A 25500-nucleotide genomic window follows, 5' to 3' on the forward strand; every position below is an offset into this window, starting at 1 on the left:
CTCCCTTCACTCCCGCGATGGCTTCGCTCTTTGCTGGGTGGCTTGGCGTTGTGTGTTGCGGTTGCCTTCGGGCGGGATTATGTGCAGCCAGGAGATATACTAACATATATTACTTTGAGGAATTGAAAGAATTGATGGAGCAATCTACTATGAATATTTCACATTCCGCGACGATTAAAACAAAGAAAAAGCGGTTTCGTTTCTTCGTGGGCGGTTGGGATTCGCTCTCTTCATCACGCCGAACTAGATGAACGAAGGTCGTCGATGAAGATGATGATGACGCTGATGAAGGTTGTGGCGATGAAGTTCTCCCCTTACTCGTAGTTCTTGGACTTCCTCCAGGAGAGCCGCTTCTTCTTCTTCCTGATCTTCTCCTCCTCCACCACCACCTGCGGCTCCGACCCGTAGATGGGCGAGTGCGAGACGAGGTTGCTGTTGCTCGCCGAGTGGCTGCTGATCGTTGGCGCATGCCCGCCGCCGTCGTGATGATGATGATGATGATGGTTGTCGCTGTTGCCATTGTTGTTGTTGGTGCTGCTGCCGTAGATGTTGGACGAGGATGAGACCTTGGCGTTTCGCAGGCCCTCGCGGATGTAGTCGAGGCCGACGTAGCTCACCTCGCGCTCCTCGGCGCCCTTCTTGTGGATCTGCGCAAACTTGGAGTCGGTGAAGCACGGGCACTTGAGGTAGAGGCCGTCCTTCTTCGACCGGGCCTGCGGGGAGTTGAGGAAGGCCAGCAGCGACGGGAACAGGTGGCACTTGGTGCCGATCTGGATGTTGAACCCCTTCTCGTTCCGGAACGCTCTCTGATGGTTGAACCCGTGCTTGTGCCTGTCGTGGTCGCCGCGGACGGGAATCTTAGCTCGTGTGTGTGTGTGTGTGTGTGTGTGTGTGTGTGTGTGTGTGTGTGTCGAGCGGTGGAACGTGTGTCGTGTGTGTCGTACCGCTTGGTGATTGCGATGCAGTTGTCTTTGGAAGAGAGTCGCACGAGATAGCAACCACTTCGCTGTCCGGTCAATCGTCGCTCGGCCTCCTTGGCGTCAATCGAGCCGTGGAAGCAACCCGTTCTGCACAGCTCGTCAAACTGTCGCACACGCGCACGCCGTCACCAAACCAGTTTGAATGTTAGCACGAGTCGCTCCCACACCCACATGAGTATTGGGGTGTCGAGTAAGTACTGCGTTACGTACATTAGATAATATATCACTTCTGAGCGGGCCGAACACATCTACAAATCGGCCAAAGCTTTCGCAGCTGACCAGGAACTTCTTCGCGGCGTCACTCGAGGTCAGGTCCCGTTCTTCCTCGGCTAATGGTGAACAGAGCCTTTAGACACGAACACACGCAACACTCCGCACACAACACAACACACGCTGGCGATGGAAGCGGTACCCAGTATGGCCTTGGCACACTGGTAGATGGTGCTCTCAGGTGGTATCGTATCCAGCGGCAGCCCGAGAGCGCCGCAGAGCACCTCGATGAAGTTGTCCCACTCGGCGTAGAACGGGTAGTGCGAAGCCGTTTCCGTTTCCTTGAGGATCTTCCACAGATTCCGGGCCACCTTGTCCTTGATCGAGTTCGTGACCACCAGCTCGTCGATCTTCTCCAATATCTGCTCGAAGCTTGGCCTGGGCGTGACAGAATTCAACGAACATGCAGGCTATAGATCAGTGATGATCGCTCAAACACCAGCCAGGTACTGTCGAGGTGGTGGCAAGGTTTAAGGCGTGTAAAGGTGTACCGCTTGTCCATGTCGCCATGCCAGCAGGCCTTGATAAGCCGTCGGATGTGCTTGGGCACCTCGTCGGGCAGGGTGGGTCGCACATTTCGATCGATCACGTCGTCGCAGAATTCGGAGAACGACGTCACATGCGCAAATGGCCGCTCTTTCCTCGTAAACAATTCCTGGTGTCACAGCACACGGCAGCGATATAATGAATATAATATTAATATTTATGTACCAATAATAACATTCTGAAATAAATTAAATTAAAATAATATAAAAGTTAATAATAGTTTGGTTGGCGTACCCAGAGAACGAGTCCAAAGGCGTACACGTCGGACTTCTCGCTGGCGGGGAGGCCGCAGAGGATCTCGGGACTCATCCACACGGGCGTGCCCACGGCCTTGTCCTTGGGCGGGGCCTTGGGGTCGAACTTCTCCTTGACGCACGACAGACCAAAGTCGCACACCCGCACCTCAAAGTCCTTCGTCACCAACACGTTTGGTGGCTTGAGGTCGCGGTGAATGATGGGCTCCGGCTTCAGGCAGTGCAACCAATTCATTCCTGCGCATTTACGCCGCAGCGCACGGCTGTGAGAATCGCTGTGGCGGCCCTGTGTTGTGTGTTGTGTGTGTGTGTGTGGTGTTGGGAAAGCACCTTGGGCAATTCCTTTGGCGATCAAGAGCTGCTGTGCAGTGGTCATGACCACGTCCTTGTCGTGTACAATGCTCTCCAGGTCGCGGCCGTCCACGTACTCCATGACGACTGCCAGGTTGTCCTTCTCCGTGCATACGCCCATGAACAGCAGAATGCACGGATGCCGCAGTGAACTGAAACATCAGTTACCACACAGCAATGTGAGCACATGGTGCCTCTGGGCGGGAATAACACAAACACAGAAACCGGGGGCTTTGAAGCAAAGCAAAAGAAGGCCAAAAGAAATGAATGATAAAAAAAGGAGGCATGAAGTGCACCTCATAATCTCTACTTCGCGCTTCAATTCCTCGATTTTGGGCTCGATGAGGTGCTGGTTGTGGAGCAGCTTGATGGCGACGGGAAAGCCGCGGCATCTGCCCTTGTACACCGTACCGTAGTTGCCGCGTGCGATTTCTCTGTCATAGGAGAGCTCTGATGCCTTGATCAGAGTCTGGCCTGGTTCCTGTTTGGTAGTTCGAACATAAGAATCAGTAAACGAGAATCGAGAACATATCATCACTTGTAAGCGTAATTGATTAATCTTGTTGCATTATGAGAGTGGGAAAAGTAGGAACATACCCACTGCACGATGCCACGTCGTTTTGCCTCAATCCTCCTGAGATCCTCCGTCATCTCGCCCGCCAATTGATGTCCACTCTTCATCTTCGCCTATGAACTGCCCAGCAACGTAGCAGTAACTAAGTTGGTTTTTTTTTGTTTTGAATCAATTTACGCCCCAGCTCTCTATCAATTGATTCAATCTCGCCTCTATTCGCCCGGCAGTGACAGCGAACGTCAAGGGGGGCAGGCAAGATGGTGAACCGATGCGCGCCAGGCGTGTTCTCTCTCGAGTGTAGCGTGTGTTTGAGAAAGAGAAATGGAATTTTGTGGCGCGCAGGACCGGTCGCCGCCCAACGGTGTCCTTGCGATCGCCAAAAGGAAAGAGGTTTCTAATCGGTCGACAGGAACGCAAAGTTCAAACAAATCAGAGGATTGGCCAAGCGGAATAGCCAGGCGCTCGGTCGCAAGCGCTGGTCTCCCTTGGCACCTCCATTCTGATCGCCTGGCGTCCCTATTTATTCTGATTTTATTACCTTTCAACCTTAAAATAGCCAATTGTGGCTTTAGTTGCCGCTGACGCGGGCCGGGACGGCGGGCTCGGAGCCGATGGTGCTGCTTCCCGGGGCCAGCGCGATGCCGGTCACCGAACCGCCGTTGGTCACGGAGATGGAGGCGCCGGAGCTGGTCCACGTGAGAGACACGGTCGAGGCGAACGAGACGGTGCCGCCGGTCGCCACCATGATCTGCGAGTTGTAGCGGCCCACGTAGAGCTTGGCGTTGCCGCCAAAGGCCATGCCGCCCGTGACACCGTTGTTCTGGTTCTCTTCGGCGTAGCCGATGATGTTGCCGCCGCCTGACGTGGAGGGAATGGTGAAGGTGCCGCCGGTGACGGTGGCCGTGCCGCCGTTGGGGAAGTCGATCCAGCGCGACCCGGCCGTGTTGGCGTGGTAGCCGCCCGTGACCGAGAGCACCGGCGATCGCACCTTGATGTTGTTGCCGTAGGGGTTGCCATAGTGGTTGCAGTTGGACTCGGTGTAGGAGTCGCCCTGCACGTAGAGGTCGTGGGACTGACCGTCCTGCGACTGACCGTTGGCGATAAAGTCGCTGTTGGTCACCACCACCGCGATGCCGGCGCCCGGGTTGCCGCTGCCCGTGGCCGGCACGAAGATGCCGTTCTCGTTGTTCTGGAACAGGCACCGGTTGATGGTAAGGGTGCCGGCCGAGGTGAAGAGCTCGGCGTAGACCGCGGCCTCGCCGTCGCCGCTGCCGTCGGCGCCGCCCGCGTTCCGGAAGACGATGTTGCTCAGGGTGCCGGGGCTCTGGGCGTGGACGAAGCCCTTGCCCCAGGCCAGGCGGTGGCCTGCGCCGACGCCGCCCTGGCCGTCAAAGATCGTGAGACCGCCGCCGGCGCCGTTGATGGTCCATCCGCGCAGGGTGTTGGGGATGTCGAAGGGCTTGTAGTAGGTGCCCGCCAGGACCGTCATGTTGAACCCGGAGGCCAGCGAGGCGATGGCGTCGGCCGGCTCGGTGAAGGTCTGGCCCGGACCCACCGTGACCGAGCGCAGGCCGGTCGCCGGGGCCGCCGACGGGGTGCGCGAGGGGCTGGGCGCGGCGGGCGACCGGGAGGCCGAGGGGGCGGCGGCACGGGAAGGCGAGGGGGTGGTGCTGGGGGCGGCGGCGGCACGGGAGGGGGAGGGGGTGGCGCTGGCCTGGCCCTGGCAGGAGAGCTGGAGGGCGTTGATGGCGGCGAGCACCTGGGCGAACCGGGCGTCGAGGTCGGCTTCGAGGGCCGCCGCGGCGTTGTAGGAGGCCTGCTGGTAGGTCTGGGCCTTAGCGGCAGGAGCGGCCGACAGGAGGACGACGAGGGCAAAGAGAACCGCGATCAAGGCCACGACCAGTCTTGCCATGGTGTGTGTTGTGGTGAGTGAAAGCAGCAATGAGGGGGGGGGGCGTGGGGGGCTTTTTAAGCGGCCAATGGGGCAACGAGACATGGTTTGAGGGGTGTTAAATGGCTAAGCGCTATTCGCCCAGTGGACGGCCCAATGGCCAACACGTCACGGCTGTCACTGTGCCGACCAATGGGTCAGTGATCCTCCAACAAGTGAGCCAACGAGCCAATATCACAACTCAGTTGAGAATTCTCCAAGTGGATGGCTGGCCCCAATCAAGGACGGCGGAGTGCGCAACCAATGGAATTCCACTATTAAATGGCAGCTTTTGATCAATGGGCAAATAGCGCTTGTGCAGCCCAATGGGACTCTGACAATGGCTGCTAACCTGCACACGAAAAGGAAATCCGTTGTTGGCCAGAATCTAACCCCTGGTGCAACGAGGTTAAGAATGCGAAACGGACACCTGAATTTGAGGAATTTATGTTGGTAGTGTCTACAATGTGGTCATGTTGAACGCCAGGGTTTGCTGCCGCACTCGCTCGCGAAGGCGGGTCCGGTGGACCTTGGTCCAGACGGTGGCGGCTGAGGCGGCGATGACCACGATGAGGAGGGCCACCGGTACCGCGACGGCCACGGCGATCACCAGAGAGTTGTCGTCACTCGAGCTGGACTTCTCGCGGGTGTTGAGCAGCACGCCCATGCTGATCGACGGGTCATAGAAGAGCGAGTGGGCGAAGGCCGGGAAGGTGAGCTCGAGCACGTACTCGGGCTGGGCGGCCGAGGCGTTGACGAGCACCACGCTGTGACCCACCAGCGGCACGGTGAGACTGTCGACCAGGGCCACGTCAAAGACCTCCACCTTGGCCGTTACGCGCGATGATGACGATGTAGAAGAAGGCGATGATGACGTGGAGAGCAGGGTGAAGTAATAGGTGGTCATGTTGGCCCGCGGGAGGCTTCGTCGGACGATGACCGGCTGCGAGCTGTCGATGGCGTCCGCGGCCGAGGAACCCAGTGTGGCGAGGCGGTAGCGCACGGTGAGCTGCTCGCTCGAGGCCCCCGTGACGTTGATGGACCACTTGAGCGTGCTGGAGCCGATGGTGAAGCCAATCTGTGCGAACTGGCCCTGGGCTGAATGGTTGTGGAAGGCGAAGCTCTGCTCGAAGGTGGTGGTCGTGTCCGGCAGCACCGACCTGTAGATGTGGGTCGGCACGGTGGCGGTCGACTCCGGGTCGGTCGAGGCCGGCCTGTCCTCCACCGTGACAGTCACATCCGACGCTGCACAGTTGCGCGTTCACACCAAAGTTATGTATAATTAACCAGGCCAACCAGTCACTGCAGGCACACTACATTGTAACATATTTTTGTCTTACCTTCCAAGGTGGCAGGGGTATTGGATCCCACTTGTACATTCTGGAACGACGACGTCACGCCGACCGTGCTCTCCTCTGGTACCCAGATATTGTTGTCAGCGTGAAGAAGAAGAAGAAGAAGAAGGGGGAAGACGAATACGAAGTTAGTGCACGGTTGACGTACCTCCTGCGGTGGTGGTGGTGGGAGCAGAGATGCTGATAGTGGGCAGCTCGTTGTCGATGACGGCGGTCACGTTCTGCACCACGGTCAGCACCGGCACGTTCGACGGCGACGGGCTGGCGGTGGGGGAGGCCGACGGCGTGAGGCTGGCTGAGGGGGACGGGCTGGCGGTTGTGGAGGTGGAGGGTGATTGACTGGCCGAGGGCGAGGGCGTAGGCGAGTTCGAGGGTGACGGGCTGACCGCCACGGCGAGCAGGGAGCACATCACACCCATCTGGTTGGCGCACTCGGTGTCGTCCATGCCGCCGGTCAAGTAGCCGAGGGCCGCGCAGTACTGCTCTCCCGAGGCGTTGTTGGGCTCCGAAGAGGCCCAGACCTGGCTTCCGTTGCTGCGCAGCCAGGTCGGGTCGCCGTCGTTGCCGAACTTCCAACAGCAGGTGCGGTTGTTAGGACCCGGGTCGGTGTAGACGCCGGTCCAGCACCAGTCGGGGATGGTCACCACACGGGGCGTGCACAAGTTATAAGCCACGTCGAATTCGCTCTGCGACTGGAACTCGGCTAGGGTGGCCCCTGAAGCCGCGTTGGCGCAGGCCGTGGCCCCCTGGCTCCAACGCCAACTTCCAGCGATTCGTTTGTAGCATCGAAAGGGCAACGACGTGTCCGTGCTGCCCGCGGTCCATGAGCCGTCTAGACACGTGTACGTCGTAGCTGTTGCGGGCGAGAGGAGGGTGGCGCACACCAGCGCGGCTGTGAATAAAAAGAAAAATGGAATCTTTCCCCAGGCAGGGCGGGAAGATGATGAAGTAGAGGAGTAGGCGGATTTGAGAGATTTGGAGTTGGAGTTGGAGAATTGGGCGAGCCGTCGTAGAGGCCGAAGCAGAAGGAAAAATTGTCGCCGACTTACATCAAGCAGCGTCGTCCGGTCCCTCATCTTTACTTCAAAATAACTGAGACTGTTCTGTCTATTTCCGTTCGGTGCCTTTTTCCTTTTTTTGTGACACAGGCGTAGAAAAGGTAACTGAGGGCTTTTCCTCCAATCGCCTGCGTATTTGCCACACGCCCGCAGTAGACTCGCGCAAATCGCCGTAGTGGGAAATATTGGCCCTTGAATATTGGTCGTTGCGTGTGCGTAGAGAGGGTGGGGGATTCTCATACTTCAGTGGGTCGTGTCGCGGACTCGGAGCCGATCCATGCCGCGCTTGATCCGCCAGGCCACCCAGGTCTCGTAATCGTAGCCGGAGTACTTCTTGGCCCGCTTGTACAGGTCGAGCGCGGCCTTGTGGTCGTTTTGCTCCAGCTTGAGCTCGGCCATGCCGCTCAGGCTCCAGGGCAGCACGTACTGCTCGTACTTGGATATCGACTTGGTCGGCGTGTTCAGTACCACCTGCAAGCCCCCCTTTCAGCATGACGACACGCGCACGACACACAGCACAGCACGACACGAAGCGGAGGAGGAAGAGACCATGAAGGCTTGTTCGGCTTCGTCTCGCTTGAGCTCTCGAAGGGCATCGCCCCGCATGAACGCCACACACGCTCTGTCTTCATCAGTCACCGCCACAGCCTCGGCCTGTTCGGCCATCTCCAAGGACAGCTGCATGCACAAACCAACATTCAGGCGTGTTGATCCTCGTGTGCGTGTGTGTGTGCGTGGGTGTGCGTGTGTGTGTGCGTGTTTGTGTGTGTGTGTGGTGCGTGTGGCAACAATGCACCTGAAACTGTCTCCCCTCATGAAGGATGCGTGCTCGGATGAACTTGCGCTCGAAGTCCGACACACCGCCCTTGGTCAAAAATTTCTTCGCCCGCTGCTTGGCGAACTCGTCGTGTGCGTAACCCTGCTCAGTTCCGCCAGTACGTGCACGCGTGAGTCGTGTGTGTGTGTGTGTGTGGTGTGTGTCGTTGGTCGTGTCGTGTCGTGTGGCTGTACCTTGCGGACGTATTTGAGGGCCTGCGTCATGCATTCCTTGGCCTTGTCCTCGTGGAAGAGGAACGAGTAGCAGATGCCCGACTGGTAGTAGCAGAGCGCCTTCAACCCGGGCACCGTCGACACTGCGCTCGGAGAGTTAGCCAGGCGCCAATCATCACCACCATCATACGATATAGCACCACAACACAGTGGTGTTGCGTACGGGTGAGGAATTGTTCAAAGCCCTGGACGGCTTCGGCGAAGTTGAGGTTCAGATACTCGAGAGTCGCGATCTGTGTGTTGTGAGCGGCGTTTCGTGTTGTAGGTGCATTGACGACCATCAGCATGGCTGCCATGCGGTGGAGGGCTGAGTACCTCGCTAACGCAGAAGAGTTCGAGTTGCTTGTTGTTGGTGGCGATGAACTTCTCCTTGGCCGCGAGAAACAGTTCCTTGGCTGAATCGAATTGAATAGGAAGGCGTGTGCGGTGAGTAAACAGCTGATGTATATATCACTCTATATATATTTCGCACTCGCATGCATTGCATACCTTCGTCCAACTTGGCTTGCATTCTGCATACATATCCGCCTACATACTTGAACATCGGCGAGTCACTGTTGCATTACAATATCCACCACAAGTTACTATGGCCAACTAATAGACCAAGGTAAGGAAGAAGGCCGGCGACGTACGGATACTGCTCCATGAGCAGGTTGAACATGTCTCTGCCGGCCTCCAGTTCCTCGAAGAAGAATGTTCGGATCGTGACCAACAGGAAGAACGCAAGCGAGCCTTTTTCGCAATGAGTCAGCGAGTCTTCATTCCCTGACGCTGGCAACACACGAAACCACGAGAGGGAATGCACGCACTCTGGAATCCTTCGCTTTCGCTGGCGAGCTGGAGTTCCTTGAGGGCCAGGTCGCGGTCGGCCTTGAACCCAATGGCCTCCACCAGCCAGAGAAACTGTCGCGGCACCACTGAACAGCACCCAGGTGAGCAGCGGTTGACTGTGGGGCCTACGACGACGACGACTCGCTGAGAGCTGAGCTGGGGACGTACCGGAGATGAAGAAGTGGAAGAAGCCGATGCCCACGTTGAGGGAGCAGGCCAGGTTGGTGAAGTAGGGCGACTTCTCGGAGAGCGTCTTGATGAGCTCCACGCACTCCTCATAGTGCTTCCAACTCTTCCTAAAATTATACGCGCCTGACCAGGTCTCACAATCAATCAAAGAATACACCATGACAACACGACGGCACATGATGACAACACACAACACAACACAATACACACACATACACACGACACACGACACACACACACACACGACACACACACACGACACGCACACAATGCGCATAAGCCTCACCCTTGACCTGCTTCTGCATTTTGAACTTGAGGATGGATTCGAACAGCGTGACCTCGGCGAGCGAGAGCTTGCTCCACAGCAGGAGCGCCAGCATTTGCTCCTGTTGAACGTTTTTTGTGGTAAAAAGCAAGTAGTGAGGAATGATGATACTGCACCAGAGAGAGAGGCTGGTGCGTGGTGCCTCGGTGAGGTCCTCCTGCTCGCTGCCGCCCTTGTTGCCCTTGTTCTTCTTGATCTTGTTCAATCGGTCCTGTGTGGCGTGCGACAGACGGTGCACCTGTGCGTGCACCCAGATCCGAACGAGGAAAGAGGCGGCGTGAGTGGTCGCGACTGCTGGAGCTCTCCAAGTAGAGAGAGTGCAAGCACACGTACGGCTTCCATTCGTTCGAACGCTTCCTTGGACTCCTCTGCTGTCTCAGTTACCACCGCCTGCGCCCACATTAATGTATTATTTAATGCCAAAATAAACTCAAACCTGGAAACAATAAATCAAATTATAGACTTATTTTTTGACATTTTGTGCGTATATTTTAAAATATACAAAATCCAATAATAATGGAAAAAGTGGAGGGTGTACCCGCAGCCACATGGATTGAGCGTACATGGTGGCCACGGCCGGGTGGTTGTCTTTGTGCGGCGCAAGGAGCTCGTCGGCCTTGGCATAGTCGGCATTCCACAGAATCTTCACCACCTCCTGCAGAATCTCGTTCACCTCGTCTTCCATCTCGCCGCTAGTAAACGAGTTTGTGTATCAATCAGGAAAACGAAACTGTCTGCCGTGTAGGAGCGGCCACACGCAAAACTAAAGAAGTGTGTTTGTGCAGAGGAGGAAAGGGGGAGAAAAGTTTGTTGTGTTCTTGTTTCTTTGTGCTCTCCGAGAGCAAGCGCTTCAGGGCGCAGCTGGCTTCGCGGGCGCCTTGCAGTTCTTCTTGTGCGTGGGCCAGTTCTGCTTTTGGCACGCTGCCGAACAATAGCTGCTCACCACAACAATCATGTCAGATCGCATGAAAGGATACACGACACACGACACACGACACACGACACACGACACCGCAACACAACACGACACGAACCACAAACGTTCTTGGCGGTCTTGCACCGGCTGCAGCGGAGCACCTTGTAGAACGCACCCGGTGAGACGAACTCCTCTACTCCCCTGGGCATGTCCTTGTGCAGGATCAGATCCCGGCCTCGGAGCTGCGCCTCGAGCTCCATCGCGGCCACCTTGCGCTGGTACTCCTCCTCGGACGAGTAGGAGACGTTGACGAGGCCCTTCTTGCACACGCGGTGGTCCTCGCTGGCCGGGGTGGACTTCATGAGGTGCTTCACCGTCGCCTTCTCCTCCGAGTGGTGGCGCAGGCCCAGCGGGCGAATGTCCTTCTCGAGCTGGCGCGCCTCCATGTAGAGCTTGCGCATGTCGCCCATCCGGAAGTGCCCGCGCCGGATGCAGTCGATGTAGCGGTAGAGGAACGTCACCTTATGCTCCTTGTCGTCGTCGGCGGTGGCCTTGACGGCGCCCTTGGCCATGGCTCCGTACTCCTCGGCGGCCCAGCCGCGGCAGTGCCACCCCATGTGACTGTTGGGCACCAGGCGCGTCATCTTCTCGCCCATGGCCATCACCTATCGACGATCGGGACAAAGTTAACGCTCGCTGTGTGGGTCGTGCGTGTGTCGTGTGCGGTCGTGCGTGCGAGTGTGGGTGCGTGTATGATTGATAAGTACAACATACCTCCTTGAGGATAGGCTTCTTGTCGACCTTGGCGCATTGTGGAGATGGCCTTGCGGAACATGAGGAACACAAGCACTCTGTCGTCGAACGCGGTGGCGTAGTGGCGCGGCTTGGCGGCCGGCCTGTCGAGCCCGGGGACGTCTTCGCCCTCGATGGCCTCGTAGAGCCACACGTCGTACTCCGGCGGCAGCGTAGGCGGGCCGGCGGGGTTCATCTGTCGGATCACGTTCAACTGCTCGATGCCGCCGTCCGAGCGGCGATGATCTGCTCCGTGCTGCCCTGGGCTCTGCCGCCCTTCGTGAAGAGGTAATGGCCCAGCAGCACGGACGTCTGGGAAGAAGACAATGATGAGTGGTGTGAGTTCTTTCCACGTGCACTAACCCACCACTACAGCTTCTATGTTATACCTGCACAGAGAGTGAGAAATAGGCGTAGGCGAACTGGTTTCGTGCAAGGCCGGCGCTGGGCCGGTGGAGCTCCTCCTTGGCCAACTCGAAGGCCCGGTGTACGGGCCTTCGGCAGGGTCCGGGAACTTGAGCGGGCAGGCGTTTTCCATGTCCAGCAGCACCGCCTGGAAGAAGCGTCGCATCGACTCCACCCCTGGTTATGCAGGACCACACCATGACGGTGAAGTAAATTGATACAATCTCGTCATCTCTCGGGCACGCCGATTCATCTCATGCACGAAATGAGAAGATACCTCGTCCTCGCTCGCAAGATTCGTGGGCAAGGATCCACAGGTTCGAGGCGGCGTGCGGTGGGTCCGTGGCGCCTGAACACCTCGGCGTGGCCGTGCTTCGCGATGAGCTTTCGCATCATGATGGCCGGGGACAGCTCTGGGGTCAGCAAAGCCACTTCATCTCGCGTGAGTTGCTTGTACACGCTTCCCCTCTCATTCAGCTCCTTGAGCTTGCGTGCTGCATTGGACAGCGACATCTTTTTGTGACGAATGATCAGAGTCTTCTTTTCTTTGCTTTGCGCACATTTGAGACAATGCAAGACGACACCAACGGAAGAGCCGAGGAGGATGTTGAAGAGGTGCTGGTGGATGAAGGGCACGAGTGGCACAGCGTAGAGGAAAGGGGCAGGCAAAGGTGTGCTCGCATGTTCGATGCGCTCTTTGCGCCGAGGCCCGGCGGGAGCTGGCTGAGCGCGGACGGCACCGCGATCGATCTGTCTTGGAAGCGTCTCGCCAGCCTGCCCGACGACGTACTCGCCTATTTACTCCAATCGTCGCCATCTTCATCTTCTTTACGGGGAGCCGAAGATGAACGTGCAGAGCCTTCACAACAACCCCCACTGGGCGGGCCTGCAGCCTGGCCAGGGCCACCAATGCCGCTCCTGACCCACTTGGACCTGTCCTGCAACCAGCTGACTAGCATCGACGAGGGCCTCTGCAGTAGTCCCGCCCTGCGCGGCCTCGTCTGCCTCGACCTCCGCGGCAATGCGTACGGCCCACCCTTTCCTCGCGCGACGCTCGCACACTGCACATGCCACACGCACACACGCAATGTCTCAGTTGTCGCCGCGCAGGCTCGCACGGCTGCCGTCGGACTTCAAATGCCTCACGTCGCTCACCACGCTCAATCTGGGCTCCAACGACCTGACGCACCTCGACGACGACCTCTTCGCCGGCATGTCCGCGCTCGCCACACTCTCGCTGAGCAACAACCGGCTCGCACGCCTGCCGGCCTCCATCACCGTTGCGCTCGGCGCGAGCCTGGCCTCGCTCTCGTGCAATCAGAACCAGATCGAGTGCCTCCCGCCGGGCTTCACGGCCTCGCTCGGCGGCGGCGGCTCGCTCAGGGTACTCCGCCTGGCCGGCAATCGGCTGACGTCGCTGCCCGACGACTTTGGCGAGCGCGTGCTGCCGGGCCTGCACCACCTGGACCTCACCGACAACCCGGGCCTCGTGTCGCTGCCCTTCCTCGACCCGGCCGCCGAGTTCTCGTATGTGTCGACCGGCGCGCAGATCTTCACGTCGATACCGCAGCGCGCCCTGGCGAACCTGTTCATCGGCGACATGACCGTGGGTGCCAACCGGGCCTCGCTGGAGCATCACAACATCACGCACGTGCTCATGGCCCTGCAGAGCGAACCTCCGCCCTATCCCGAGGTTCTCGCAACCGCACACACGCGCCACCGCACACGCACACACAATTCTCACTTTTCTCTATTTGGTCCCCAGGCGTTCACGTACAAGGTGGTTGCGATTGATGACGACGAGGACACGAACCTGCTCGAACTGCTGCCGGAGTGCTGCGCCTTCATCGAGGAGGGAATGGCCCAGGGCGGCGTGCTAGTTCACTGGTGCGTTTATCACACCAGTGAGGCATGACTCGTCATCAACATTTCAACACACTTCACACCCCTCACTTACAACCGTCATCATCGTCGCCACCCCAGTGCGGCGGGTATCTCGCGCAGCGCGACTGTGGTGCTGGCCTACATGATGCAGCGACTCGGCATCTCGTTCCACGTGGCGCTCGAGCGGCTGCGCCGAGTTCGATCCGTCGTCTCGCCCAACCGAGTACTTCCGCTCACCCCCTTGGAAGTGCATCAAGATAAGTACTCAACCATTACTACTTTATCTTCGGTTATTGGCACACAAGGGCTTCGTCGAGCAGCTGATGCGCTGGGAGGCCCAGTGCCGCCAATCCGAGACTTCACCGCCCAGCAGCGGTCAACTGCCCTAAGAGACCACGTCGTGTACTCACCATTTCTGTTAAGCTCCTTCCTTTGTTCCCGAATCTTGCATCGTTTGCATGTGCGTGTGCGGTGTGGGTGGGTGGGTGGGTGTGCTGGTGCGTGTGTGTGTGTGTGTCAGTAAGCATGGCCGGCTCGCCTGCTCCGAGCGCCCGAGGACGTGAGCATGGGGTAGTGCTCGCGGTCCTCCTCGCCCAGCTGGTACTCGTCCCCGCCTTCCTCCTCGCCGTAGCCGTGCGAGTGGCGCCCGCCCTTCCGGGCGATCTCGCGCACGCGCTCCCTGGGCATCGCCGCGAAGCCGACCCGGTAGTACCCGCCCCGCTGCTCCTCGCCCGCGGGCACCTCCTCCATGCCCCCCTCAGCGTACCTGCGCAGACAAGTCCCGGGTCAGCCCCGCAGCCACACGCACGCACGCACACACACGCGCGCGCGCAGTTCCATGGGACGCACCTGGCCTTGCGCTTGAAGCCGTGCGAGTGACGGCCGCCCTTGGCCGCGATCTCTCTGACCCTCTCCCTCGGCATCGCGGCGAAGCCCTTGCGCGCTCCTGTGCGTGTCGTGTCGTGCGATGAGTGTGTGTGTGTCGTGTGTGTGTGGCGAGTGCAGGCGTCCAAGGTACCCTTGCCGAAGTAGCCCATGCGGTCCTCGAGCGACTCCAGGTACCCGACGCCCTGGTCCTCCTCTCTCAGCGAGTGCTGCTGCTTTCTCTCGCCCCGCTCGTACATCCTGTGTTACACGTGTCACATCAGACGATTGACCGGCGCATGAGCGCAGGTGCAGGTGCGAGCGGTACCGCCTCACGGTCTGCGAAGGGCCGGTGGCGTAGGTGTCACGCACACGGCCGCGTCGGCCGTAGCCGCCCTCTTCCTCTTCGCCGTAGCCTTCGCCTTCTTCTTCCTCCTCCTCTTCCCTACGTCCTCGGGTTCTCCTCCTGCCGCCTTCCTCCTCCTCGCTCTCCTCGCGCCGACGCTTGCCCGAGGCGCGGCCGCCCTTGGCCGCGATGGCGCGCACCTTCTCCCGGGGCATCGCCGCAAAGCCGCGACGGCCGCCGCCTGTGCCACCGTGGCCGTAGCCGCCGTATTCCTCCTCTCCTCCCTCTTCTTCTTCGCTCTCCTCGCTTCGGCGCCTGCCCGACGCACGGCCGCCCTTGGCCGCAATCGCACGCACCCTCTCCTTGGGCATCGCCGCGAAGCCGCGGCGACCGCCGCCTCTGCCGTAGCCGCCATAGCCGCGCTCTTCCTCTTCTTCGCCTTCTTCTTCTTCTTCGCGGCCTCGGCCTTCTTCCTCCTCTTCGCTTTCCTCTCGTCGGCGCCTGCCCGACTCGCGGCCGCCCTTGGCCGCGATCGCACGCACCTTCTCCTTGGGCATCGCCGCGAAGCCCCGACGCGATCCGCCGCCGCCGCCACCCCTACGACCACCGTACTCCTCCTCCTCTTCCTCCCCTTCGTTGCCGTAGTCCTCTCCCTCGTCTCTCCGCCTACGCGACATTGCTGCTCACGGTACGACTGCTGATGTTGAAGAAAGTTGTGGTGGTTTTGAAAAAAACTCATAGGCTGATCGCGATATTTATAGTTTTGCTTAGGTGCGTTGGACGGTTGTGGGCCAGGTCGCCAGGTCGGCCGGGTGTGGACGAAAACCCCACAGCCCTACGGCGACATTGCGGCGATCAGTTCTCTCTTTCTCACCAACCGCACGCGCCTGTCAGGCGGTTGGTCTTTCAGGGCTGAAATCCAGGCGGCGATTTTTCGCCCTCTCGCCCGACCACCGCCAGAGGTGCACGTTCACCCAAATTTTGTGAGCTCTCTTTATTTCTTTTGTTGAAGCTCACATCGCTCTATGTGTTGGTCGTATGAATGAACTCCATAAAGGTGTGCGGCTGTGCGTGTGCGGTATTGCGCGCTCGTGTGTCAGTAGATGTAGGCGTGCGAGTGGCGTCCGCCCTTGGCCGCGATCTCGCGCACGCGCTCCTTGGGCATCGCCGCGAAGCCACCGCCGTGCGAGTGGCGCCCGCCCTTGGCCGCGATTTCGCGCACGCGTTCCTTGGGCATCGCCGCAAAGCCACCGCCGTGTGAGTGGCGCCCGCCCTTGGCCGCTATCTCTCTGACCCTCTCCTTCGGCATCGCAGCAAAGCCTCTCTTCGATCCTGTGCATGCGTGTCATGTCGTGTCGTGTGCGGTGAGTGTGTGCTGTGAGTGTGTGCGGTGAGTTCTTAGCACATACCCGCGCCCCGGCCACGGCGGCCATAGCCCTCTTCCTCCTCGCTGTAGCCTTCTCCTTCTTCTTCCTCCTCGCCGTAGCCGTAGTCTTCTCCCCTTCGCCGGGTCCTCCTCCCTCCCTCCTCCTCGTACCTGTCGCACGACACGACACACACGCGACACATGACACACACGACACGACACACAGGTCACGTGTACGCGACGGCTGACAATCGGTCGGTCGACAGTTGGGCACGTACCTGCCGTAGCCGCCTTCCTCCTCCTCTTCGCTCTCCTCGCGTCGCCGCTTACCGGACACGCGGCCGCCCTTGGCCGCGATGGCGCGCACCTTCTCTTTGGGCATCGCCGCAAAGCCGCGACGACCGCCGCCTCTGCCGTAGCCGCCATAGCCGCGCTCCTCCTCTCCTCCCTCTTCTTCTTCGCTCTCCTCGCTTCGGCGCCTGCCCGACGCACGGCCGCCCTTGGCCGCAATCGCACGCACCCTCTCCTTGGGCATCGCCGCGAAGCCACGGCGACCGCCGCCTCCTCTCCTGCCGTAGCCGCGCTCTTCCTCCTCTTCGCCCTCTTCGCTTTCTTCTTCTTCTTCGCGGCCTCGGCCTTCTTCCTCTTCGCTTTCCTCGCGTCGGCGCCTGCCCGACTCGCGGCCGCCCTTGGCCGCGATCGCACGCACCCTTTCCCTGGGCATCGCCGCGAAGCCACGACGCGATCCGCCGCCGTACCGGCCGCCGCGATCCTCCTCTTCGCCTCCTTCTTCTTCTTCGCTTTCCTCGCTTCGCCTACGGCCCGAGGCGCGGCCGCCCTTGGCTGCGATGGCGCGCACCTTCTCCCTGGGCATCGCCGCGAAACCGCGACGCGACCCGCCGCCGCCACGGCCGCCGTACTCTTCCTCCTCTTCCTCCTCTTCGTGACCGTAGTCCTCTCCCTCGTCTCTCCGCCTACGCGACATTAGCAGTGATCGTTGATGTTGATGTTGTTGATGCTGATGGTGTTGGTGATGTTGTGTTTTGAAAACTCACACTGTACAACGGTATTTAAGGCGTTGGAGGGTTGTGCCAGGTTGTGGGCCAGGTCGCCAGGTCGGCCGGGTGTAGACGAAAACCCCACAGTTGCACGCCGACATTGTGGCGATCAGTTCTCTCTTTCTCGACAACCGCGCGCTTGTCATCGGTCGATGACATCGGGTTGCCCCTGCGGCAATCAGCTTCTCTCTTCTTCGTCATCAACAGCTCGCGCAAGTCAGCAAAATGTACCTGATGACAGTCCTTGACAGCCGCGCTGTTGTTCCAACCAGCCCGATTTTAATTTCCATTTCTTTTCTGCTTTTTATTTTTTATTTTTTTTCTCTCTTTTTGTTTTTCTCTTTTGAAGAATTGCGTTTTGTTTTCCGTTCTTGAGAACCAAAAACTCGAATCCTGCACTCAACCTTGCCCGCAAGGTTGCCGAGATCTCGTACGACAGATGGAGATTCAACAAAGGGTGGCGGGTGAGAATGCGAGGTTGTGGCAGCCGGACCAGGGCTGCAATCTGGACGAATGGAGCGAAGATGAAGACATTGCGTGGGGCGCCCTGCTCGGCGCGCCCGTCTACTCGTCATCGTCTGAAGATGAGGGCGATGCAGAGCCGCCTCACCGAAGAAGCGACAAGCTTGCAGAAAGCAGCAGTCTTGCCCTTGCCGATTCGTCAAATCAAGAAGTGGAACAAGATGAAGACGAGTTCGTAGTGACGGAGTACATGATTTCGGGCCTGAAGATCAGCATAAAGCAGCAGCCCCGTCTGGGCATTGCTCATCAAGTCTGGCACGCCGTACGTCGCCTCCACCTCTACCAATCCATTTTTCAAGAATATTTATTTATTAAATCATATATTTACACAATTCACTATTGAATTCTTTAGACTATTTAATATTATTAAATCATATTATAATATTATATCATTTGCAAAATAAGTATTTCTAAATTGCCCTTTTATTTCACCAGAGCCTGGTGTTGACGGACTACTTCAACTCGAGCGAGGCGTTCCCGCCAACCGCCGGCGGCGAGAACTGGTGGGCAGGCAAGCGGTACCGTAACCACCCCACAGCCCTCCACACTCGCGGTCGGCTGCTCCTCACTGGCCCACGCTTTGTTTGTTTGTTTGTTTGTTTGGTGCCTGCGTACGCACCAACAAGGGTGGTGGAGCTGGGCGCTGGCACGGGCATCCCGGGCATCTTCCTGGCCTCCAAGGGCGCTCGCGTGGTGCTCACCGACCTGCCCGACGTACGTGTCGCCCAGACCTCTCCCTATGCGCACCGCACCACCGTCTCGCTAGTCTCTCAACACTCAACACTCACGATGGCATCCATCCATCGCTTAACGGCGGCGGCGACGACGACGACAGGTGTTGCCGCTCATGAAGTGGAACGTCGAAGCCAACGCCCACCTGCTGCCCTCGCCTGAGTGCTGTGACGCTGCGCCGCTGGCTTGGTAGGTGGTGCCCAGTGGAATCGTGATCTCACCTTGAGTCCAACACCACCTCTAATACTGCTACTACTACTACTCCTGCCTGGTCTTGACGTACGCTCTAGGGGAGAGGAGCACGAGCACATCGCGAGACCGATCGACGTGGTGGTGGCCAGCGACGTGGTGTATTGGGAACACCTCTTTGCGCCCCTCGCACAGACCCTGAATGTACGTTCACAGGGGCATGTCACCGACCACCAACCACAACTTTCTCGCAATTCTTCTGGTTGCTGTGCTGATGCTCGTTTGCACACGCACACGCACACGCACACGCACACGCACACGCACACGCACACGCACACGCACACGCACACGCACACATGCACAGGATATTTGCTCGCCGGAGACGGTAGTGTACCTCTCGTGGCAGAAGCGACGAAAGAATGACAAGCAGTTCTTCAAGATGATCGGCAAGCACTTTACATCGGAAGAGGTACGCAGACAGCACACACACACCGACATCCCTACAATCCGCAGCAGCCACGCACAGCGTCTCACGGGTTGATTGTGGCGATGATTGGTGTGTCTCTGTCTGTCTGTCTGTCTCTAGATCAAGTGCAAGCCGGTGGACGCGGTTCAGATGAACCCGAACCACTTGAAGAAGACACATCTCTTCAAGCTCAAGAAGAAGCCAACGAAGCCAACGGCCACCAAGGGAGTGAGCCCAGGCCCAAGCAAGGCCTAGGTCCCGGGAAGAGATCTCTCGCCCTCTTCGGGGTGAGAGCCCCCTAAATGATGTGGCACACCCTCTCGGACAAAATTTACGCCTTATGGTAGTGTTGATAGATCAAGTATCTAAATTATTTTTCCATGTCAAACCACTCAATTGGTCGAATTAAAGTGCTCTATTTGCCCGTTGGTCTTTCGGAGGTATCGAACCTTCGCTTGGCCGTTGGTGTAGTGCCTTCATCTTCCTCTCTCTCTCGTCTGCACTCGCACTCGCCGACATCTCGTGGTGGCTGTAATCTAATTCGCCTGGATTGCGAGAAAAGGAAGGCACCAAATCAACGAAATTGGAAGAAACAACAAATCGCTTGAGACGACCAGAGAGTGATTCGATTAATCACGAGTGTAGCGAACGGCAAGGATGGCGGCAACAGAGGCCACCTATTCTTTCTCTTCGTCGTCTTCCGCGGCGGGCAGACGGGTCTCCCAACGCAACAGTGTCGCCTCCGTCGGCCTCAAGGCCAAGGAGCTCGGTCCGTCGCTTTCGTTCTTTGCCATTTCTTTTTTTAACTTCTTTTTAATTTATTTCTTTTCAACTCACCTTCATCTTTTATTTCATCTCTCTCCTCGTTCTTCTTCTTATTTTGATTATTTATTTAAAAAATCACTCAATGATTTATTGACCGCTCCAACGGTGTGCGGTGAATGAATGTGCAGAGTTTGTGTACGAGACGCTGAGCAGCTATGGCGACTACGAGATCGTGTACTCGACCTGGGTGAAGAAGATCAACCCCAAGGGCAAGGTCCAAAAGCGTCTGCTCGTGCTGGGGCCGTTCCACATCTTCTCCTTCAAGATGGGCACCTTCGGCAAGAAGGGGCTCCAGCGATGCGGCCACTACTACGAACTCTACGAACTACACGCCGGCAAGCCCGACCAGGTATCGCACACGCACATGCACACGCACACTCACGACCGCACACGCACCACTGCACACGCGTCTCATGTAAGAATGCAGCTAACTCGATTCTCGAATGTGTGCATTAGCTTGACATCCGTTTCCACAGCTTCAACATTCTGGTTCGTTCTGTTCGTTCTGTGCGGCGTGCCTGGTGTGAGGCCTGCGATGCCGTCTCGCATTTTCTCACTCTATGTTGCATTGAACGTGCGCTACCCTATGCTACAGTTCAACAGCCAGGAGGTGGGTCAGATCGTTCGGGTGATCGAGGGAATCTACCGAGGTCTCCATCCCGACTTCCCCGAACACTTCACGCAGCAGCTCATCGTCAACGTCGACCAAAAAATGTACCACCAGCTTTCACCCTTTGTCTTTTTTCTGTTTTTTTCTGGACCGTCACTCACGCAACACACGCATACACAGCCTCATCGACCCTGCTCCACACGAAGTCGAGCGCATCGTCGGTACACCTCAATGTTTCCTAGACATCATATGATTAATATGTTCTTAATTCATTTATATGTTTCTGATATTGTTTTTCTCAACAACACGCAGGGCGTGCCGGCAGTTTTGACAATTTTTGGCACATCTTCTGCGCGTGGTGCAACTACTACGGCATCCGCGATGTGAAGAGCAGCCCGGAGACGAAGGACGCGGCGGCCTCCATTCAATTCCTGCCCGAGTTCCAGCGCTACCTGCAAAAGAAGTTCGCCGACAAGAGTCATGTGCTCGACAATCCGCCCCTCCAGAACGCCATTCACTTCAAGGTTCGCGCCCGCCACCATTATCTCCCATCACATCAATCCATTGATCTAACTGTCCGCACACGCACACGCACACGCACACGCACACGCACACGCACACGCACACGCACACGCACACGCACGCACACGCACACGCACACAACCAAAATGCGACACACTATAGGCACTGTGCAAAGCGCTGTATTTCAATCGGCATTTCAAGCACGTGAGTTTGACGGACTACTCGGTGGCGAGCGCGGACGGCAGTCTCATCATGGCGGCCAAGGAGCTCCTTCCGCCCGGCATGGGCGACGAGTCCATCCCCAAGCTGCCCCGCAGCCCGCGTGGTACGTTGCGGCCTGCAAACCAAATCAGGCGTTAATCGGAGCTAAAACTGACTCCGAGCTGCTCGGTTAGTGGAAGGAGCGCTGACGGAGCCGTGGAGCAAGACGCTCGAAACGCAGATCGTCGAGCTACTCTCCCACACGTCGTCGCTCACCCATCTCACCCTCTCGTCTCTTCCCCTCGGAGGTAAATTTCTTGCTCGGACCTAAATCTGATTCGTGTTTGCTGACACACAACAATACCGTCATGATACACAGAGTCGTTCTTCAAGAAGCTGAGTGAGTGCTTGAAGAAGCGGCGGTCGTCGCTGCCGTCGTCGTCCGTGGTGGCCTCGTCGGTGGTATCGCCGCGCTCCTCGCTTGGATCGTCGGTGTCGTATTCGACCCTGGCCCCGCCCGCGTTGGGCGAACTCGAACTCGAGTACTTCTCTCTCGCCGGCACCAAGCTCGACGAAAAGGCCTGGAAGCACTTGGGTTCCTCCCCTCTCTTCGCCCTTCGCTTTTCGTTTTCGTTTTAGTTCTTCGCTCTTCGTTCTTTCTTGAGCACTAACAACTTATTGTGTAATGTGTATGTCGTGTTTGCAGGTGAAATTTTGAAGATCATTGGGAACCACATCTCGCATGTGGACTTCTCCAACTGCGCCATCACCCACAAGGGCATCGCCTATCTCTCCGAGGCACTCATCTTTGCCACGGGTACCGTTTCTTTCTTTCTTTCTTTCTTTCTTTATTCGCTCGCTTTCGCTTTCGCTTTTGTGTCAATGACATGGTCACTCACAGCCGTCTCGATGATGTGGGGGGGGGGTGATAGGCGCCAATCTGCGATACCTCAACCTCTCTCACAACATGCTGGGTCTCGAGGGCACGACTTCGCTCAATCACGTGATCTCCTCCGGTTCGTGTCTCTATGAGATCAACCTCGCCAACTGCGCCCTCGACATTGCCGGTACGTTCTCCTTGTTTTCTCTCTCTCACGTTGCATCTTACTCAAATGATACGACACACGACACACGACACACGACACACGACACACGACACACGACACACGACACACGACACACAACGCACGACGCACACACACACGCCACCCAGAAATCTGCAAGTACGTCAAGAACAAGGGATGCGGCGTGCGACGCCTCAACGTCTCCCACAACCCAATCACAGAAGGTAACTCACAGCCGGGCTATTGTGGATTTATTGCTTTATTGCTTATTTATTTATTTTTATTTTTCACGCACGCGAACAGAGCAAGCCGAGGACCTGGTGTCGCTGGGGCTCTTCACGACGACGCTGCGCCACCTGGACATCTCGTACACGGGGATCACGGCGCCCAAGGTGGCCAAGTTCCTGACGGCCCTCCACAACAACAACGACCTCACCGAGCCGGTCGACCTCGACCTCAGCGGCAACCCCGCGCTCCGGCCCGACATCGCTCCACTCATCTCCCAGCTGGTAAGCTCTCTCTTTCTCTCTTTCTCTTCATTTTCTTCGTTCCATTCAGTGCGTCATCGTAACCGCACACACGCCACCGCACACGCACGACCGCACACGCACAGGTGATCGGCGGAGTCAACAGGCTGGGCGGACTGGTCCTGGACGACTGCGATCTGCAGGACGCGGGCATGCAGGAGCTCTTCGCCGCTCTGACGGCCCTCACGCCCGACCTCCAGCTCACTTCGCTCAGGTTCGTGCCCCTCTTCACCCAGCCCAGCACCCACTCTAACCAATGGAGTGTGTGCGGTGGTGTGCGGTGGTGTGTGCGGTTCGCAGTGTGTCGTACAATGTGACGAAGAGCAAGGGCGACGAGCGCGAGAAGACGGCGACCGCCATCCACCAGTTCCTGTCCAAGGCCGGCCCGTCCCTCCGATCCTTCACCCTCCGCGGCGCCGCCCGGCCGCCCGGCCGCCACCACTCCGCCGCCGCTCTGGCCTCGTCGACTTCGTCGTCGTTGCCCGGCGAACACTCGCGCGGCACGCTCAAACGCGGCAGCGCGGCCGACTCGGCGACAAGCCGCGGCAGCACGCTGAAGAAGAAAGACGCCGCGGCGGTGTCGGTGACGTCAGCAGCGACTACAACGCCTCTCCGATTCGGGCCGGCGCTGGGCGCGGCTCTGGAATGCCTGGCATGCGCCGATGCAGCGGCGCCGGGGCTCGAGCGGCTCGAGGTCGACGGAAACGAGGCGGGCGAGGAGGCCGCGCGGGAGCTGGTGCGTGTGGTCGAGGCCCACCCGAAGCTGGTCGAGCTCGGGTGCGACGACAATGCGATCCCGCTGTGCGTCTACGACGAGCTGCTCGACAAGGTGGTCCGGGCGGGCCTCCGGCTCGCGCGGCTCTCGGTGCCGGTGGCGGACGGCCGGCGGAGCAAGGACCGGGAGGCGGCCAAGCGCCTGGTGGAGCGGGTCGAACGGTTCAACCGCGGCGAGAGAGACGCGGCGAGCAGCGAGCAAAAAGCGAAAAGCGAGAAGAAAGAGAAAAAGAAGAAAGCGAAGAAGAACGAAAACGAAAGCGAAGAGGTGGCAGAGACGGCGGCGGTGGAGACAAAGGGAAAGGAGAAGAAGTCGAAGAAGAACAAGGCCAGGGAAGACGAGGCAAAGAGCGAAGCCAAAAGCGAGGAACCAGCCGAAGTGACGAAGGCGACAACAAAGAAAACGAAGACTAAGAACGAGGAAGGAGAAGACAAGAAGAAGAAACAAAACGAAGAGGCTGCGATTAGCGAAGGAAAGCAGAGCGACGAGACGACACAAAGTGAAGGTCATGCCAACAAAGTGACGGAGAAGAAGGCAAAGAAGAGCCCCAAGGCGAAGGAGCCCTCGACCGCAGACGTCGAAACCACGACACCAAACGATGAAGAGGATGTTGCAGAGAGGAAGAGGAACGAGAACAGCGAGGAGGAGAATGCAAGCGGCAAGAAGAAAAAGAAGAAAGGGCACAAGCAGCAACAAAAGAAGACGGCGGATAATGAGCAGAAGTGAAAGGGAGCAATACAACATGTTTCTGGGGCAAGAAGAGGCACAGTATTATGACAGGGCTTTAGATTTCAACATGGCTCCAGACGTCACCAAGGACAACTCAGTCGGTGGGGAGCCACGTCAGCAGTTATTATTCAAATTGCTTTTTGGTCGAAGTGGCAACAAAGAAGTATCAAATTGGACCCAGCGCCTCACTTTCTCTGTCACCCACGGATGCAAAGAGAAGAAAAGGTATCCACCCCCCACAACGCTCAGAGAGCGCTCACAGGTGAGGCCACACCTTTTTTTTAATTAACCTTTCCACCCAAAAGTATGCTGGAGGTGAGAAGCGGCCGCGGACCAAGCGGGTAACGAAGCCAGTAATCTGCGCCGTGTGTAAGAGGGTTATCGGATCAGCCCAGGCCCTCATCAGCCACGCCAAGATACACGAACCAAAGAAAAAACCGCGACTGGAAGAACACGCCCCAGCGGAGAAGAACGTGGCCACTGACCAAGCTCCGACTCCCACGGTGCACCTCCACGACGGCTTCGAGGCCACAGCGATCGATTCACTCTTCGGCTACTCATCCGGCTCGGCCACTTCGTCATCTTCATCTTTGTCTTCGTCTTCATCGTCTGTGCCGGCGTGGTTAATGCAGACACCACTTGAGTCGCCGCCACCGGTGATCACCAGCAGCACCTGTGTCGGAGAGGTCCTGTGCGAGCTGCATGATGCTCCCGAGCACCCGACCGGCACGCAACTGCGGCTGCTCATCTCCCGGGCGCACGTCGACGCCGTCCAGCCGTCGGTGACGCTGCACGGATTCGACGGCGGCCCGACTACTACTGGCCGTGGACACTCCTCGCCCAGCGTCAAGTCAACGGCGGCCGAGCCAACGATGACGGTCGGGTGGCCTTCTTCGTGTGCGACATCAATTGGGGCCGACTCGTGTGCCTGAACCCGATGGAGACGCACAAACCCACCCTGCACCGCCTGGCAATCAGCGTGATCAACGCCCAA

At 58.2% G+C, this 25500-nt stretch overlaps 12 protein-coding genes across 12 annotated transcripts; 3 read left to right on the forward strand and 9 right to left on the reverse strand.

Annotated features, from left to right (window-relative positions):
* Positions 1 to 314: 314 nt before the first annotated feature.
* On the reverse strand, positions 315 to 3052 carry ACA1_385540 (protein kinase domain containing protein; the record flags this gene model as incomplete). Its single annotated transcript, XM_004347109.1, has 9 exons — positions 315 to 831; positions 945 to 1084; positions 1191 to 1309; positions 1393 to 1628; positions 1742 to 1905; positions 2031 to 2287; positions 2381 to 2553; positions 2698 to 2882; positions 2999 to 3052. The coding sequence occupies 9 exons, from the start codon at positions 3050 to 3052 to the stop codon at positions 315 to 317; spliced, it is 1845 nt and encodes a 614-aa protein (XP_004347159.1).
* Positions 3053 to 3543: 491 nt separating this feature from the next.
* Positions 3544 to 4887, reverse strand: ACA1_385550 (uncharacterized protein; the record flags this gene model as incomplete). Its single annotated transcript, XM_004347110.1, has 1 exon — positions 3544 to 4887. The coding sequence occupies one exon, from the start codon at positions 4885 to 4887 to the stop codon at positions 3544 to 3546; it is 1344 nt and encodes a 447-aa protein (XP_004347160.1).
* A 478-nt stretch (positions 4888 to 5365) lies between these two features.
* On the reverse strand, positions 5366 to 7085 carry ACA1_385560 (uncharacterized protein; the record flags this gene model as incomplete). The annotated part of the gene is made up of 4 exons (XM_004347111.1): positions 5366 to 6150; positions 6246 to 6320; positions 6409 to 7006; positions 7059 to 7085. 4 exons carry the CDS (start codon positions 7083 to 7085, stop codon positions 5366 to 5368), a joined length of 1485 nt encoding a protein of 494 aa, XP_004347161.1.
* A 476-nt stretch (positions 7086 to 7561) lies between these two features.
* ACA1_385570 (tetratricopeptide repeat domain containing protein) lies at positions 7562 to 10398 on the reverse strand (the record flags this gene model as incomplete). The annotated part of the gene is made up of 13 exons (XM_004347112.1): positions 7562 to 7789; positions 7868 to 7996; positions 8115 to 8237; positions 8330 to 8451; positions 8532 to 8601; positions 8684 to 8763; positions 8858 to 8880; positions 9001 to 9100; positions 9178 to 9285; positions 9368 to 9511; positions 9657 to 9924; positions 10047 to 10103; positions 10252 to 10398. The coding sequence occupies 13 exons, from the start codon at positions 10396 to 10398 to the stop codon at positions 7562 to 7564; spliced, it is 1599 nt and encodes a 532-aa protein (XP_004347162.1).
* Positions 10399 to 10563: 165 nt separating this feature from the next.
* On the reverse strand, positions 10564 to 11273 carry ACA1_385580 (uncharacterized protein; the record flags this gene model as incomplete). Its single annotated transcript, XM_004347113.1, has 2 exons — positions 10564 to 10634; positions 10748 to 11273. The coding sequence occupies 2 exons, from the start codon at positions 11271 to 11273 to the stop codon at positions 10564 to 10566; spliced, it is 597 nt and encodes a 198-aa protein (XP_004347163.1).
* Positions 11274 to 11290: 17 nt separating this feature from the next.
* ACA1_385590 (uncharacterized protein) lies at positions 11291 to 11617 on the reverse strand (the record flags this gene model as incomplete). The annotated part of the gene is made up of 2 exons (XM_004347114.1): positions 11291 to 11325; positions 11404 to 11617. The coding sequence occupies 2 exons, from the start codon at positions 11615 to 11617 to the stop codon at positions 11291 to 11293; spliced, it is 249 nt and encodes an 82-aa protein (XP_004347164.1).
* Positions 11618 to 11631: 14 nt separating this feature from the next.
* Positions 11632 to 12339, reverse strand: ACA1_385600 (uncharacterized protein; the record flags this gene model as incomplete). Its single annotated transcript, XM_004347115.1, has 3 exons — positions 11632 to 11733; positions 11811 to 12003; positions 12104 to 12339. 3 exons carry the CDS (start codon positions 12337 to 12339, stop codon positions 11632 to 11634), a joined length of 531 nt encoding a protein of 176 aa, XP_004347165.1.
* Positions 12340 to 12735: 396 nt separating this feature from the next.
* ACA1_385610 (leucine rich repeat domain containing protein) lies at positions 12736 to 14099 on the forward strand (the record flags this gene model as incomplete). Its single annotated transcript, XM_004347116.1, has 5 exons — positions 12736 to 12851; positions 12937 to 13519; positions 13592 to 13713; positions 13831 to 13933; positions 14016 to 14099. The coding sequence occupies 5 exons, from the start codon at positions 12736 to 12738 to the stop codon at positions 14097 to 14099; spliced, it is 1008 nt and encodes a 335-aa protein (XP_004347166.1).
* A 127-nt stretch (positions 14100 to 14226) lies between these two features.
* On the reverse strand, positions 14227 to 15597 carry ACA1_385620 (uncharacterized protein; the record flags this gene model as incomplete). Its single annotated transcript, XM_004347117.1, has 4 exons — positions 14227 to 14476; positions 14560 to 14656; positions 14729 to 14835; positions 14903 to 15597. 4 exons carry the CDS (start codon positions 15595 to 15597, stop codon positions 14227 to 14229), a joined length of 1149 nt encoding a protein of 382 aa, XP_004347167.1.
* A 419-nt stretch (positions 15598 to 16016) lies between these two features.
* Positions 16017 to 17271, reverse strand: ACA1_385630 (uncharacterized protein; the record flags this gene model as incomplete). The annotated part of the gene is made up of 3 exons (XM_004347118.1): positions 16017 to 16252; positions 16330 to 16457; positions 16565 to 17271. The coding sequence occupies 3 exons, from the start codon at positions 17269 to 17271 to the stop codon at positions 16017 to 16019; spliced, it is 1071 nt and encodes a 356-aa protein (XP_004347168.1).
* Positions 17272 to 17783: 512 nt separating this feature from the next.
* On the forward strand, positions 17784 to 19508 carry ACA1_385640 (uncharacterized protein; the record flags this gene model as incomplete). The annotated part of the gene is made up of 7 exons (XM_004347119.1): positions 17784 to 18128; positions 18302 to 18384; positions 18493 to 18580; positions 18702 to 18787; positions 18889 to 18991; positions 19152 to 19256; positions 19374 to 19508. 7 exons carry the CDS (start codon positions 17784 to 17786, stop codon positions 19506 to 19508), a joined length of 945 nt encoding a protein of 314 aa, XP_004347169.1.
* A 402-nt stretch (positions 19509 to 19910) lies between these two features.
* ACA1_385650 (leucine rich repeat domain containing protein) lies at positions 19911 to 24503 on the forward strand (the record flags this gene model as incomplete). The annotated part of the gene is made up of 14 exons (XM_004347120.1): positions 19911 to 20022; positions 20207 to 20427; positions 20674 to 20792; positions 20869 to 20909; positions 21001 to 21212; positions 21373 to 21535; positions 21612 to 21719; positions 21791 to 22006; positions 22118 to 22228; positions 22344 to 22478; positions 22625 to 22699; positions 22779 to 22984; positions 23089 to 23216; positions 23303 to 24503. The coding sequence occupies 14 exons, from the start codon at positions 19911 to 19913 to the stop codon at positions 24501 to 24503; spliced, it is 3048 nt and encodes a 1015-aa protein (XP_004347170.1).
* Between the last annotated feature and the right edge of the window lie 997 nt (positions 24504 to 25500).

This window comes from Acanthamoeba castellanii (genome assembly GCF_000313135.1).
Source record: "Acanthamoeba castellanii str. Neff unplaced genomic scaffold scf7180000084730, whole genome shotgun sequence".
NCBI classification, from domain to species: Eukaryota; Discosea; order Longamoebia; family Acanthamoebidae; genus Acanthamoeba; species Acanthamoeba castellanii.